Source organism: Laccaria bicolor, genomic scaffold (genome assembly GCF_000143565.1).
Source record: "Laccaria bicolor S238N-H82 LACBIscaffold_2 genomic scaffold, whole genome shotgun sequence".
In the NCBI taxonomy this organism is placed as follows: Eukaryota; Fungi; Basidiomycota; class Agaricomycetes; order Agaricales; family Hydnangiaceae; genus Laccaria; species Laccaria bicolor.
This window is the reverse complement of record NW_001889873.1, coordinates 32,107-47,606: the sequence shown is the minus strand read 5'-3', so window position 1 is coordinate 47,606 and position 15,500 is coordinate 32,107. Positions and strand designations below refer to the sequence as shown.

Sequence of the window (15,500 nt, the reverse complement as noted above, 5' to 3'; positions counted from 1 at the left end):
TCTACAAACCATTGTAGTCTGAAAAAGCAGACACTACTAACTTTTGTAGTCTCAAAAAGTGGACACTATTAACTTTTATAATGAACAAAGCGGACTCTACAAACCATTGTAGTCTGAAAAAGCAGACACTACTAACTTTTGTAGTCTCAAAAAGCGGACACTACAAACCATTGTAGTCTCAAAAAGTGGACACTATTAACTTTTATAATGAAAAAAGCGGACACTACAAACCATTGTGGTCTGAAAAAGCAGACACTACTAACTTTTGTAGTCTCAAAAAGCGGACACTACAAACCATTGTAGTCTGAAAAGACAGACACTACTAATTTTTGTAGTCTCAAAAAGCGGACACTATTACTTTTGTAATGAGAAAAGCAGACACTACTAATTTTTGTAGTCTTTGACTGACCTTTGTGGTCTATGTCCAACTTTTGTAGTCTTTTTTGTAGTCTATTAGTAAACTTTGTAGGCTATAAATTACTTTTGTAGTCTGTCAGTGTCAATTACCCTTTTAGGGCATGTACCTTCCTTTTTGGGAGAAATTTCCCACGATACAATAGTTGTAGCCCCTTCTCTTAGCTTTCTAAATCTGTTGAAATCATGTTGTTTAGTGTTCTTTTCATGAAGAAAAATGCAAAAAACAAAAAAAAACGCGGTGCTTTTGAAAACCTTTTACCTTATATCTCCACAATGGAAGCACTTTAGGACATAATTCCAACTGATTCTGGAAGCTATGATAAAGAGCTACAACTTTTGTTTTTTTACCATTTTTGGAAATTTGTCATGTGACCACCCTCCCAATGACCCCCAGTGAAAATCGAACCTAAAAAATGGCCAAATGGATCGGTGGAGCCCGATCTGAACAGGGGAGATGGCCGGAAATTGGCAAATATATCGATTTTATCCGGAGGAACCTGATCTGCACAGGGTCGATTTTCACTGGGAATGACCCATTGGATGGACCGTAATAGCTATTTCATTGCTATCATGGAATATAATGAAAAATCATAATGATATCCCTGGGGGCAGATATGAAATTGGAATGAAATATTGAGATACTCAATGAAAAATCCCAATGAAAGCTGTGGAATATTCAATGAAAGTGCACATCATTAATTATGAAAGAAGCAATGAATACATATAACCTAGCTAATGAAATATTTATTGAAATGCACAATGAAAGCACCCAGAATTGATAATGAAATATTCAATGAAAGCGCACAGCATTAATTATGCAAGAGGCAATGAATACACCTGACCTAGGGAATGAGATATTTATTGAAATTGCACAACATTAATTATAAAAAGTACAATGAAAGCATCCAATATTCCTAATGAAATATTCAATGAAAGCGCACACAATTAAATATGAAAGAGGCAATGAATACACCTGACATAGGGAATGAGATATTTATTGAAATTGCACAACATTAATTATGAAAAGTACAATGAAAGCATCCAATATTCCTAATGAAATATTCAATGAAAGCGCACACTATTAAATATGAAAGAGGCAATGAATACACCTAACATAGTGAATGAAATATTTATTGAAATCACACAGGATTAATTATGAAAAAAGCAATGAAAGCGCCCAAAATTCCTAATGAAATATTCAATGAAAGTGCACACCATTAATTATGAAAAAGGCAATGAATACACCTAACCCAGTGAATGAAATACCTATTGAAAGCACACAGGTTTAATTATGAAAAGCACTCTGTGGCCTTGCCTATATCTTATGAAAAGAACATAAGTTTTATGAGAAAGAAAACACAGGACACATCTATGAAATGCCTTTCATAAAACTTGTGGACTTATACACACAGCTCTACAGGCAATTGCCTTAGTTTTATCATAAAAGTGGTAGCCACCAGTCTGGCAGTCCTCTATCTTGCACTCACACTCCATTAGACAGCTGAATTTTCCCCCCACAGCGGCTCCCTTCCTTCCTTCCTTCCTGCCCCTCTGCATTTGCTTCTGTGCTTGACTTTCCTTTACACAGTCCCCATGGCTCAGATCTCAGCAGCTATTGACCCTGGTGCAGGTTGCTTGGCTGCATTTGCAACCTCTGTCACATGGGCATCCAGTGCTCTGTTGAAAACCATTCTGTAAGTTTCCATATTCATCTATGTACGCACCCTTGCTGCTGTTGCAAGAGCCACCTTCCATTTTACTTGTCGGGTGTTGTCGTTATTTGGCGTTGTTGTTGTTTTGAGTGGACATTTGGCATGTTGTTCTATTTTGGTTCCCTTCCGTCGTTCCGGAACCCTTTCTTGGTGTTCTCTGGCCCTTCCCCTGTGTCACAGATCTCTCAGATTGGTCACATCGTCGAGACTGTCTATTCAGCTGGTCGCAGCCTTACTTCTTCAAACAGCCTGTAAGTAACTTTATTTTATTTTTCCATTTTTTTTTCAAAAAATAACAATTAATTTTCATTAACTTAATTCATCACCATTTCTAGGTGGAGGATGTCCTTAATTATACAGACTGGCCTTTTGTAAATCTTTTCTGTTTGACTGCTATTTAGTTTTCTGACCATAGCATAATTTTACCTAGATTGGAAATACCAAAACCTTTGAAGACATCGCCTTCTTATATATTGGTGTGTGCACTCTTATTTCTGACCACTCACTTATAACCACAATTTTACTGCTCAGCCACAGCTATCATTGCTGAGCACTCTTTTTTTCTGTGGAAACAGAAGCCTTCAGTATCTTCTGCCCCCTTCAAATTAGCCATTCAAAAGCTCAGCTCATCTGATGTGTTGGAAAAAATTAAAACTGCCATTGAGAAGGCATCTCATCTCAAATCCAAAGATCAAAAACATGCACTTGTAAAAATTGCTCTAGATAATTCTCTTCGTGAGTTTCTAAAACCAAAAGTCTTCCACTGCCTTTCTCTCATTTATTTTATTTAGCTTTATAAAAATTTCAAACTATCCTTGCAGAATTTCATAAATGTAATATATCTTTCTACTTACCACCATTATGGTGCATGTTTGCCCATTGTTTTCAAAAAACCTACTGCATTATTTGAGCAAAATAAGGTTAAGGATGGGTAAAGTTCACCAGCTTTTTCTGTCTTCAAGCTCCCTCAAGCATCCTAGAGTTGTCTTTGCAGACCAAGCAAGACCATTCCCAATCTGGTAATCATCAAACAATGAAAAAAGTCCTCATGGGTTCCAATCAAATAAGGGACCATGGGTATGCTTAGGACTGTTTTTTTCAAATAACAGTTGAAACAAAAACTCATTATCAGTAGGCACTATCTAAACTATCTAATTAAATGGTGGTCAAAGCTTCCAATACAATTTAACCAGAACCCATTCAGCTGATGACTGGAGAAAGAGCTATTTAAATTGTCATGAAGCTTTAAATTCATGACAGGTCTATTTAATCTGTGTTCAAGCACATAGATACTAGAAGAGAGTTTAAATCAATACTCACAGCATTAACTGCTGTTCAAAGTGGTCAGAGGTATCTATTTAATTACCATAAAGACAATCACCATTCTTGTTGATAGGATTGTTGTCCTGGTCAAAATAGCTGTTGGTAGGCAGCATATGCCATAAGAACTAGAAATATAGACTGGTTCCTGAGATAAAATAAAATGAGTGATGCTGATGATTTATTGTTAGGAATAGCTTTCACAAGGTTGACACAAGGTCTCTTAACATTAGATGGCGATTATAATAATACAATGCAGAGTTCTAGGATGATAAGTGTGAGGTAAATATCTATCGGAAGTGAGGATACTCCATGAGTCCATGGGTCCATGCAAAAATACAAGTATTAGTGACCTTACCCCAACAACACTGAGACCCCTGACTATACAAACAGGCCATAGTTGATGGTGCCTGCTGATGAGCCGATGGATATGTTGACCCCATCAAAGCTGGCCCGGCCACCCATATTTTCTCAAGGAGTGGTTCTGTGTGCCGGCCGAGGAGCCTAATGATGAATTGACCCCACTGAAATTGCCTTGGATTGTGGGTCAGCCGGTCTGTTCCAACATGGATTATGAGTCAGCTGAACAGCTTTTGATCCCTCACAAGGTGGATCAGCCCACCTGCCAAAACCTGGCCTGGTCCAATCAGTTGACATGCCGAGGTCATGAATCTCATTGTCAGCCCCGAGCGCAGATGAGGCTGGCCCACAACCATTTTCCTTGTTTTATTTAACCCAACTCCCCTTAGCCATTATTTCCCATCTGTGGCTGTAACTGACTTTCGGCTGGATAATGTCCCAGGTCGGATGTGTCATTCCCTTGCCATAATGACTGGCTTAGTGATCAAGGCTACAATATGCTTAGTTGCCCCAGATTCACATCTATCCGGTGGTGTTCCTTTTTACCTGAGTCGAAACATAGTGCAGTGGCCAATACACATCAATGTTGTCTCAACATTCACTTGGCTTTGTGGCAAAGCCTGACATTGTTTTCCAACGTCACCTTGAGTGGTTACGAAAAAAAAAGAGTTTGCTCCATCTGTACTCAAGTGACTTCTGGGATTCAAACCCAGGGCATACATACATACACTATGTACACCTTCCAGCTTGACCACTAAGCCAAGTCAGTGCTGCAAGAGGATGTTGGTCAGTATCATTTAGCTGTCAACTATGTCACTGTAATAGAAGAAAATTCTGGCATACACTTTGCAATTTGAACCCAGGCATCCAAGCTTGGCACTTTGTAAGTCACTACCCATTCTCGGCATAAGACAACTACCCATTCTTTTGCAAACCTTTGATTAGTAAATTTTAGCCAGCGTTACAAAAAGGCCATCCTCGCTCTACGTGACTTGTGGGATTTGAACCCAGGGCATACATACATACACTATGTACACCTCCCAGCTCAACCACTAAGCCAAGTCAGCACTGCAAGAGGAAGTTGGGGAGTATCTTTTAGGTGATGACCAATTGGACAGGATCTCAAGTCAATGTCGGCCTGCAAGCTCAGCACTTTGTGACTTAGTTCTCGGCCTAAGATGACCAACTCAGCTCTGCAAGCTCGGTACTTTGTACTAGGAATGTTGCAAACCTGCATTGATTAGTAAAAATTAAAACACAAGAAATCGTAGGGAAGAATGAACGACTTGTTCAGAAATTGAACCCAGGCATACATACTTAAACTACATACACCTGCCAGCTTAACCACTAAGCCAAGCCAACGTTGAAGATGATGTCGGTCAGTATCTTTTAGCTGTCGACCATGTCACTCTAATAGCAGTAAAAAGGACTGAAATAAATTCTCCGCAGTGACTTGTTTGGGATTTGAACCCAGGCATACTACATACACCTGCCACCTTAACCACCAAGCCAAGTCAACCTTGCAATACAAAAGGCAGAGACCTTTCATGCAATGACTTGTTTGGGATTCAGCACAACACAATTGCACTTCAAAAAATCAGAGAGCTGTCCTGCAATGACTTTTTTGGGATATGAACCCAGGGCATACACTATGTACACCTCCCAGCTTAACCACTAAGCCAAGTGAAGGTTGGAAGATGATGTCGGTCAGTATCTTTTAGCTGCCGACCATGTCACTCTAATAGCTGTAAGTAAAAAATTTGTTCGGGATTTGAACGCAGGGCATACATAGGTCGGTCAGTATCTTTTAGCTGCAGTAAGTAAAAAACTTTTCAAAATGCGAATCTATGACTTGTTCGGGATTTGAACCCAGGGCATACATAGATACACTATGTACACCTGCTATCTTAACTATTAAGCCAAGTCAATGTTGCAACAAACTTATCTTTAGCTGGAGACGATGTGACTCTAATAGACAATGTAAACCCGGGCCTGCAAGCTCGGCACTTTGTAACTTACCCGTTCTCGGCCTAAGACAACTACCCATTCTCGGCCTAAGACAACTAACCCATGTCTGCAAGCTCGGTAAGAATTGATTAGTAAATTTTAGCCAGAGTTACAAAAACGAAAGAGCTGCGATCGCTGCAAGTGACTTCTGGGATTCGAACCCAGGCATACATACACTCTGTACACCTCCAGCTTATCCACTAAGCCAAGCCAACTTTGGAAGATGATGTTGGTCAGTATCTATTACCTGCCGACCATGTCACTCTAATAGCAATAAGTAAAAAGTATTTGAGGATGTCCAAGCCATGATGTGTTTGGGATTTGAACCCGGGCATACTACATACACCTGCCACCTTAACCACCAAGCCAAGCCAATGAAATGTTGGTCAGTATCTCAAGTCAATGTCGGAAGACGATGATTTGAACCTGCGCCTGCAAGCTCAGCACTTTGTAACTTTACCCATTCTCAGCCTAAGATGACTACCAAGACAATCTGCTCGGTACTTTGTAACTTACTACCCGCTCAGACTCTCAGCAAAAGACAACAACCCCTTCTAGGGACCAGATCTAGGAAGACGATGATTTGAACTGCTCGGCACTTTGTAACTTACCTGTTCTCGGCCTAAGACAACTAGTTCTTGGCCTAAGACAACTACCCGTTCTCAGCCTAAGACAATTAACTCGGGTCTGCAAGCTCGGTACTTTGTACGAGGGACTGGATGCCGACCATGTCACTTCTAATAATAGCAGTAAGTAAAAATCGTGGAAAAGAACGAAAGACTTTTTCGGGATTTGAACCCAGGGCATACAGAGATACACTACGTACACCTGCCATCTTAACCAATAAGCCAAGTCAATGTCACAACAAACTCTTGGTCAGTATCTCTTAGCTGGCGACCATATAATAATGTAAGTAAAAAGTATTTGAAGATGTGCAGGCACTGACTTGTTTGGGATTTGAACCCGAGCAGATACACTATGTACACATGCCACCTTAACCACTAAGCCAAGTCAATCTTACAACAAAATGCTGGTCACAATCATTCTAATAGCAGTAAATGTGTTCAGCATTTGAAGCTGGGGCATACTGAATCAGGGCCTGCAAGCTCGGCACTGACTTGTTCGGGCGGTGAACCTGGGGCATAAGACAACCCGGCCCAACCTCAGCCCGGACAGGACACATATACATAGACTATGATGCAAGATAAATTTGGTCAGTAGATTTTAGCCAGCCCCAGCTGGATGCTCCCGGCCCGGTACACCTCACAAAATTACTCTTAGATTAGAAAGTAGGCCCAGGCATGGGGCTTCAAGTTGGGCCTGGGCATGGGACTTCAACTTGTGCCCGGGTGGGTCACCATCAATGTCAATTGAAATTTGCCCACAATCTTTGGAATCTGGCATGGTCTAATGGTAGAGTTGCCTTCTGGGTTCAATCCCCGGCCATGCTTATCCTTATGACATTTTCAACTTTTTTGTGGGGACTCCTCGAGGCATCTGCCAGATATTCTTATGCTTCTGATATAGGGTTGGATCGAGGGTTGTAATTTAACCTGAAACATGTGTGTTTCCCCGTTTAAAAACCCTCTCACATTTCAAGGACCCATCTTCCCCCACACCCCTCCACTGCGACATGAATCACTTCACCCCATGACGATCTGGACTCTATTGGGCATCCCTCCACCCAATCCCTACCCCGTAAGTTCTGTATCTCTCCATTGGTCTTAACCAGCTGATGATTCATCAGAAAGGAACCCGTGTGTGGTATAATATGTCTATCAGCGGCCTCATGTTTGCAACCGTGGACTCCACCAGCCGGTTGCCTGACGTGAGCAATCCCCTTGGTACTTCATTTTTTCCACTAACATGGTGATTAGGGTACCATGCTCTTAACTATCATTGACGACGATGGGGAGAAGGTGACCCTTCTGTATGTCCTCTTTTTTTTTCTGTCCAAACACCATTTCACCTATTATGAAAGAGCATGCGGCGTAACACAGGTCTCTTAATACATATCGTTCCATACCACCTGTAACATTGAATTTGTCCAAAAAAAAATTATCTGACCTTTTGATGGGCCGGCTTATTCAGCCGGCCATAAGCATTGGGCTTCACCAACGCCAAGATGGAGCCGAGTACAAGGCCATCAAATACGCTGGCACCCTAACTTCACGTAATAAACTTCGACATAATGGACAATGCCCTGGCCTCATGTTTTGGGAGATAAAAAGTAAATGGGAATTTCTTGTTTTTTTTTAAAAACCATGACTCCCTCTCAACATTCACAAGATCTAGCTCACTACATCAAAGGCCGGCTGCTAAGTTCCAGAATGCCATTGATTCATGCTCAGCCTGCTAGACCAACATGGCTTCTTCCATCTGGACCTCAAGTTCAAGTTGAAAAGGTCATTAGGATGCTTGAAGAAGCCTGGAATCAATCCTGTAAGTCCAATGTTCAACCGGCGGTATCAGACAGGCCAATAAAGCCTTCCCAGATGAAACTGACTGGGATGTCCGAGATTATGTGGCCGAGTTATCACCGAGGCAGAGTGGAAGCAATGGGGATTTGGAAAACAGACTCCTTACAAGATTCCCACCGATCTACCAGTCAACCTCGCTGGTCGACATCCCTTGCCTCGATAAACCTTGCCACATAACTGACAAGGCCGGCCACATTCTTCTGTGGTACTTCCCAAAGTTAATCTCAGAAGATCTTCAGGTAATTTTATTTCCCCCAACAACCGAGAAGTTTTTAACTCAGACCGGTCCAGCAACTGATTTGGACCCAGACGGAGAATCTAAGACCCAAAAAGAAAAGTAATGGGAGTTGGTGGGATCAGATCCACCCCGACCATGGTGGCAAAACGACCAGCATAGTGGGTTTGTCACCCGGCTGGTTCTCCCAAGGACGCAAAGGTCCTGCTGATCCACTTCGTCCTTCCTCCGATATTCAACAGGCCAGTAACCTCATCTATCTTGAAACACTCTCCTTCATCAACGCCGTTATCTCTGCCATATACTCCATCATTCAACCCGACCTATGTGAGTCAGGATTTGCGGTCTTTGACCAGCTCGCCGAGGACGGTCAGCAAGATGAAGCTACCAGCATGGCTCTGGGAGTGTGGGGTACACCTTTCACTGGCCTTTCAGTCATCATAAACAGAGAGACAATTACCCACTGAGATGTAAAGGGCTACAGGGAGTCTTTCGACATGTTGTTGACGATCGGTCGGTACGACCAAGGTCGGTTTTACATGCCCGGGCTTGGATTCAGTCTTCTTTATGACCCAGGAACTCTTGTGGGCCTGGCTGGCAATGTCTTACCACATGGTGTTTGTCCCGTTGTCGGTGAACACGCCTGTTTGGCTGAGCTTGGGGAGGAGATTCCAGGTTTCTGAAAGTCAAAGATGGAGTGGGGGGAGGGGGAAGACACCGTGGGCTTTGTAAAATCAAATAGGGACCGATTGAAATTAATGTCTCTGGCCTTTGCAGAAACGGCAGACGTTTGAAAATTGAAAATAGATTTGTCGAATGTTGGGGCCAGGCGAGAAACAGTCAAATCAATGGACATCGATTGACTCTCTTCACGTTCTAATGAAGACCACATTAATATCAATCTGTAAAGCTCAGCCCATCGACTTATGTTGCGTAATGCTATCCACGTCGACTTCCATTGCTTGTTTGGTGGACTGCATTCCATCGTCGCTCGGTAGGTCTGTTCGCCCAATAATGATTGAAGGTTGGTCAGGTTATAAGACTTGCTTACTTGGGAGAACATTTTGATGTTGGGCCATTTCTAAGGTAAGGTTGTAACGGTGTCGGTAGTAAAAGCCCAAACTGAATTATTTACCTTCCTGCACCTCCCTATGCTCCAAGTCTTTCATTACAACTTCTGCATCAAAAGAATTAGTGACAATGGTTGCCTGGAAGATTAGACATTCTCCTACCTGGGTTTGTCAAAGACATATCAGCCATGGAGTAGATGGCTTTTCCAGGGATTGCAGTTGCTAATGAACGTTGTTCAAGAGAAAGGCCCATTGTTTTGTTCAGCCTTGCAATGGCCCTTGAAAATTCAACCATGGGAATGAAAACCACCGATGATCGGCTGTGGAACAGTCTGAGGATCTCTACTCTTCTGACGCCACCACGTGACTCCGTTGACAACTTTTCAACATCAACTTTCATCGTCTCGTTCTAACCCTTTGTGCCGTTCCAACTCCAATGTCCTCCACCCTTACCATAGAAGCTAAAGCCCACAATCTCGACCCCGGGTGTTTGGACGATGTTCGGTTTCAAATAGAATCACTTTTGAGGTTCTTCAATTGAAATCAAGCGACTCTTATGAATTCCAATGACGCGAACTGACCGACCTTAGAAGCACATGCCTGGGAGAAAGCTGTAAGTAACTACCTTATATTTTGTTGAATGACACTCAGTTTCACCAAGGTAACATTGGTGAAGATTTTTTCAGGCAAGCAGCTGTGGTGTGAGGAATCCCAGTGGCTCCATCCCACAAGGATCTGGGTATACACCGACATGTTGCAAGTCATGGGGGGGCCCTCGGTCGATTGGAACAAACTCTATGCAGTCCCACCCACCACCACCCCTACGTTCTTCATGGAAGGTTACGACGGCCCCTCTCCCCCCATTCCTCCCATTACGTCAACCATTTCTACATTGGCAAATTCGTCGCTCCCAGCCCAATCTTCACTGCCCCCAATATCAGCAGACACACAAGCATCATCTGTCCCGATACCGAATTCGTCGCTCCCAGCCCTGCCCCCAATATCGGCAGACACATCTGTCCCAATACCGAACGCTCCCCAACACCAATCAACTCCAGAAGCTGGCCCAGCACCAGAAAAGAAGCCAGCTGAGCCCAAACCTCAACAAAGTTGAGCAAAACCCAAGGCCAGCACGAGCAGTGGGAGAAAGAGGAGAGGGGACTCCTTGGACGTCCAGCTGAGGAAGACCCGCATCGTCAGCACACAACACATTGAGGAAAGCAGCGATGAGGAGACACCCATGCCGAAGCCCAATTCACGAAACTCGGGCAACACTGCCAAGCCGAGGTCGAAACAACAGCCAGTCGTCGAGATAACAGTAAAGCCCAGGTCCAAAGCAACACCTCAGGTTAGCCCAGACACAGCTACAAAGGCAGCACTAAAGGCCCAGGCATGAGCAGAGAAGCTTGAAAAGCAGAATGCGGCCATTAAAATGGGAGAATACAAGCTTGCCATTGAGCCCTGTGTAGCCTGCAGTAAACGAAAGGACAAAGAGACCATCCCATGCGCAGAGAGCACCAGCGGTGTGCTCACCGCCTGTTTCACTTGCAACACGGGCAAGACGAAATGCAGCAAGGCAGGGGGGAGTTCAAAGAAGAAGACTGAGGGAGAGGAGGCAGAGGAAGTGAAGATCGTGGTCAAGAAAACCAAGAAGCGCAAGGCAAAGAAGGATGAAGAAGCCGAGGACAGGGGAGAGAAGGGAAAGAAGAAAGCCAAGAAATTGAAGGCTAAGAAGTTGGAACGAATGGCAGAGGGAGCCAAGGATGGGGGAGAGGAGGAAAGTGTGGTCATCGTTCAAAGACCCAAGACGAAGGCAACGAAGCAGGATGTAGAAATGGCTGAGGTTTCTGAGGGAGAGTCGTTCGATTTCGAGTCTATAAAAGAGGAGGATTCAGAGATGGTGGACATGACCTTGGGTGTGGACGCCGAGGTTGGTACTTCTTCCCGACCTGACAAAGGCAAGGTGTGGGCAACTCCAGCCATCGTCATTGAACGACCAACACCAACACCCCCAGTTCAACCCAAGTTGAGTCTGGCCATGGATGAAATGCCCACCGTGCCCGATGTCGGCCAATCATCAGGTAAGAGTTTATCAAATCAGTTTTTCCTTACTAACCAGCCTAGCTTCCCTCATGCCCAACCTTGGGCAATCATCAGCAACAGGGATCATGCCCGACCTCAGGCAATCATCAGGTAAGATTCAATCAAATCAGTTTTTCTTTACTAACCAAGCTAGATTTTGCTGCAACGCCCATCATGCCCGACCTTGGGCAATCATCAGGTAATGCTGTGATGCCCATTGTGCCCGACCTCAGCCAATTGTCAGGTAAGACACTATCAAATTCGTTTTTCCTTACTAACCTGCTCTGATGCCTGGCCCGATCCCAGCTCCTGCCAATGACATGGTGGGGATCTTAGTCAATAGTGCTCTGGCCTCGGTCGACATCTTCCCTTCCCAGCCTGAGCAGTCGGTTTCGAACTTGTGCCGCATCAGTCCCCCTCACGTTCAAGAACTTCATCGTAAGTTCTTTTATGTTCTCATTGGACTTCTTTGCTTAAAAACTTAGTTGATACAGCAATGTACATCAAGAAGGTGGATTTCAGGTCCCGCACTCCGCCACCGGCATTCGACATGCATGTGATCCAGCATGAGATCAGGAGACTCGGTCAAGATCAGACCGACATTCAAAACACTCTCCACGAACAACAGGCTCAGCTGACCATCGCGTCAGAGCATACCGGCATCGACCCGAGTGCTCTTCTCCCCCCATTCGTGAACTCCACATCATTCAGCCAACGTCTGGCCTCCCTGGAGGAAATGACCCAGAGACTTCAAGAGGTTGAATCTGCTGGCGATCGTCTTGCTGAACAAGTCAAAACTTTGGAAACATTGTTGTGGTTTGAAGAGGAAAGAAGAAGTAATGCATACACCGCAAGGATGGACCAATTTGAAGACCTTCACCAAGCATGGTGGAAGGATGCCGAAGCCAGGCTCCAAGACCATCAGATGGACTTGTACACGATAAGGGTTCAGCATGAAGCTTTTGAGGGGGAGGTCAGGAATATGATGAAGGTGACGCCGGCTGCATTGCAAGAACAAGTCGTGAAGTCTATGGCTGAACTTACAAACCGAGTCCACCAGGTCGAGCAAGCACAGGAGACTCTGACTACATCCTATAGCGCACTTACCGAGGGTCAGATAAAACTTGGTAACCGACAAATGATTGTGGAACAAATTGTCCTCAATCATTTCGGCCACAAAATCAAGACCGACACCCAGATCGATGCGACCAAGGGGACGGCCGATATTGGCATCAACACGATGAAGGCTACTGTGGATATTGGCATCAACACCAATAAATCAGCAGAGGAATTGGTCCAAGCATCGAGCCCGGCCCCAATCCAGTCAGCAGCTCCTCCGACGCCGGCGCAAGCTTTGAGCCCGGCTCCAATTCAATCGGCAGCTGTGCAAGCTTCGAGCCCGCCTCCAATTCAACCCACAGCTCCTTCAAATCTGGTTCAAGCTGAGAGCCTGGCCCCAATCTATTTGGCTCCAAAGCCAGTTCGTGCGACACGCCGCAGCAGATCACCCTCTCCCTTCACAGTTGGCACCAGGAGGTCTCCTCGGCTGATAGCTTCATCTGGTATGTCCCCTGCTTGATAGTAATGATTCAACATCTAAATGCCAGTAGATGATCATCCTTTGACTCCCACTAATGAAGACCTGCAATAATCACATACTCCATATTTTGTAATGCCTCTTCTTATCTTGTAACTTCTTGTCAATATAAAGCTTTTTTGTGTCATGTTCTTTGTAAAAGAGAAAAAGAAGTACTGCAATCTTGAAGAAATAAAACTAATCTGAGGGGTAAGCATTAGAGGGCGACATTCAAGAAACTCTGCCGAAGTGCTTTACCTTGGCCAGGTCAACTGCTTAGGTCTAAGCCACAATGTGCTTCGCGGTAGTATGTTTGAAAGGCCGGATTGTGTTCAAAAATTATCAATTTAGAAACAAAGATATCACCTTTGGGACTTGAACCCCAGTCCTGACTATCGGCTGCTCTAAAATATACTGACCGATGTTCACAAGTAGACATAGGTGTCCCTATAGTACCATAAAAGTACAACTTGGTCAATTGTCCTATGGGTCATAGGACTACCCAAATGGGCCCAATGAGCAACTAGACTATGGTGCTGTACATTGGCCCAAAGGTGTAAAAACACCTAATGTTTATCATTGGGCCAAATGACGCCAGATGTCTTAGGCAAAAATGGATGGTGAAATTAGGAGAGGGAGTTCCGAAATACATTATCCCAGGGCATATGTCCCATGAACATGCGAAATGTCCGGAGGATTAGTTTCAATATACAGAGGACATCCAAAAAGCACTCGCATAAATGTTTTGGGGAAATGCAAAATGTCCGGACCAATAACCTGATTATCTACAGAACATCAGAAGAACAGCCCTGGTAGTGGTATAAGTGTCCTGAAATAAATGCGAAATGTCTGGAGCATTAGTTTCAATATACAAAGGACATCCAAAAAGCCCTCGCATAAATGTATTGGGGAAATGCAAAATGTCCGGACCAATAACTTGATTATCTATGGAACACCAGAAGAACAACCCTGGTAGTGGTATAAGTGTCCTGAAAGAATGCGAAATGTCTGGACCAATAACTTGATTATCTACAGAACACCAGATAAACAACCCTGGTAGTGGTATAAATATCCCCATAAACATGCGAAATGTCCGGAGGATTAGTTTCAATATACAGAGGACATCCAAAAAGCAAGGTCTTTATTGTCCTCCACTGATTCCTGCCGGATTCCGGCGGAATCCGGGCAATTCCTGGAATTCCGGAGGATTCAAATTTGGCAGAGGGCCCTGCCAAATTGATCAAACTATTCCGCGGAATTTTGAATGGAATTCAAATTCCGCCGGAATGGTTCCGGTGATCACCCGGAAGGAATGCTCACGGAATCAGACGGAACGGAATTCCTGATGCCCAAATCAAACGTCGGCGTTTGCCGACGTTTGATTTGGGCATCATCAACAAACAACGCCACATCTCTCTCCAACCACCATCATCACCGACGCCTACACACCACATCGCCAACGTCCACCACCACGCACACCAGCCACAACGATGAGACAACGACGACGGCCACGACGCGGCAAACGACGCCTCAACGCCACATCAACAACCCTAGTAAACAAGCACGGCAACACGTTGCCACGTCGCTGATAGCGACGTGGCAACCAGACGACGAACGACGATTTCGTCGTTCGTCGTCCTAGGTGAGCACCCCCCCCCAAACTCATCCCAACCCAGCTCGCTAACACCACGCCCACAACGAGGGACGGACAGCACGTCAGCGCCCCACCACGTCAACGGAGGGCCACGCCAACAGACGACCCACACCACCACGTCAACGGACCGCCACCACATCAACGGACGACACCCACGTCAACGGACGCCGACGACGACGACGTCAGCGGACAACGAGCACATAAGCGGACGACGACGACGACGTCAACGGACAACCCCCATATCAACGGACGACGACGACGACGACGTCAGCGGACGACGCCCACGTCAACGGACGACGGCGAGCACGTCAACGAAGACACGACAGGAACGACGTAAAGCACAGGCCGACGAACAGCGACGAGGCCCAGTACTCCCCACCACACTCTCCCCCCTCCATCAGTCCCCAACACTCCATCCACCCTCCCTCTCTTCCCTCCCTCCCTCCTTCTTCCCTCCCTCCATCCTTATTCCCTCCCTCTGTCCCTCTTCCCTCCCTCCATGCCCCCTCTCTCTCCATTCCTCCCCCTCTCTCTCCATTCCTGCCCCTCTTTCCCTCCCTCCCCCCTCTCTCCCTCACTCCCTCCCC

General features: G+C 45.1%; 5 protein-coding genes across 5 annotated transcripts in view; 3 read left to right on the top strand and 2 right to left on the bottom strand.

The window, feature by feature from the left end:
• LACBIDRAFT_321470 (uncharacterized protein) overlaps window positions 1-768 on the bottom strand; it is a gene marked incomplete at both ends in the record, with an annotated part of 2,670 nt that extends 1,902 nt beyond the window's left edge. Inside the window, 7 exons of the mRNA XM_001874377.1 lie at window positions 10-33; window positions 137-160; window positions 264-287; window positions 410-418; window positions 508-589; window positions 677-699; window positions 766-768. Of these exons, the coding sequence (XP_001874412.1) occupies window positions 10-33; window positions 137-160; window positions 264-287; window positions 410-418; window positions 508-589; window positions 677-699; window positions 766-768 (189 nt within the window). The remainder of the gene's footprint in view (window positions 1-9; window positions 34-136; window positions 161-263; window positions 288-409; window positions 419-507; window positions 590-676; window positions 700-765) is intronic.
• Window positions 769-1,800: 1,032 nt separating this feature from the next.
• Window positions 1,801-1,974, bottom strand: LACBIDRAFT_304949 (uncharacterized protein; the record flags this gene model as incomplete). The annotated part of the gene is made up of 1 exon (XM_001874376.1): window positions 1,801-1,974. The coding sequence occupies one exon, from the start codon at window positions 1,972-1,974 to the stop codon at window positions 1,801-1,803; it is 174 nt and encodes a 57-aa protein (XP_001874411.1).
• A 36-nt stretch (window positions 1,975-2,010) lies between these two features.
• LACBIDRAFT_321469 (uncharacterized protein) lies at window positions 2,011-3,275 on the top strand (the record flags this gene model as incomplete). The annotated part of the gene is made up of 5 exons (XM_001874944.1): window positions 2,011-2,111; window positions 2,162-2,380; window positions 2,545-2,605; window positions 2,705-2,864; window positions 3,265-3,275. The coding sequence occupies 5 exons, from the start codon at window positions 2,011-2,013 to the stop codon at window positions 3,273-3,275; spliced, it is 552 nt and encodes a 183-aa protein (XP_001874979.1).
• Window positions 3,276-8,080: 4,805 nt separating this feature from the next.
• Window positions 8,081-9,214, top strand: LACBIDRAFT_321468 (uncharacterized protein; the record flags this gene model as incomplete). The annotated part of the gene is made up of 4 exons (XM_001874943.1): window positions 8,081-8,258; window positions 8,303-8,535; window positions 8,606-8,858; window positions 9,000-9,214. The coding sequence occupies 4 exons, from the start codon at window positions 8,081-8,083 to the stop codon at window positions 9,212-9,214; spliced, it is 879 nt and encodes a 292-aa protein (XP_001874978.1).
• A 1,819-nt stretch (window positions 9,215-11,033) lies between these two features.
• On the top strand, window positions 11,034-13,334 carry LACBIDRAFT_321467 (uncharacterized protein; the record flags this gene model as incomplete). Its single annotated transcript, XM_001874942.1, has 6 exons — window positions 11,034-11,682; window positions 11,726-11,794; window positions 11,838-11,927; window positions 11,990-12,121; window positions 12,178-13,245; window positions 13,294-13,334. The coding sequence occupies 6 exons, from the start codon at window positions 11,034-11,036 to the stop codon at window positions 13,332-13,334; spliced, it is 2,049 nt and encodes a 682-aa protein (XP_001874977.1).
• Window positions 13,335-15,500: the final 2,166 nt, after the last annotated feature.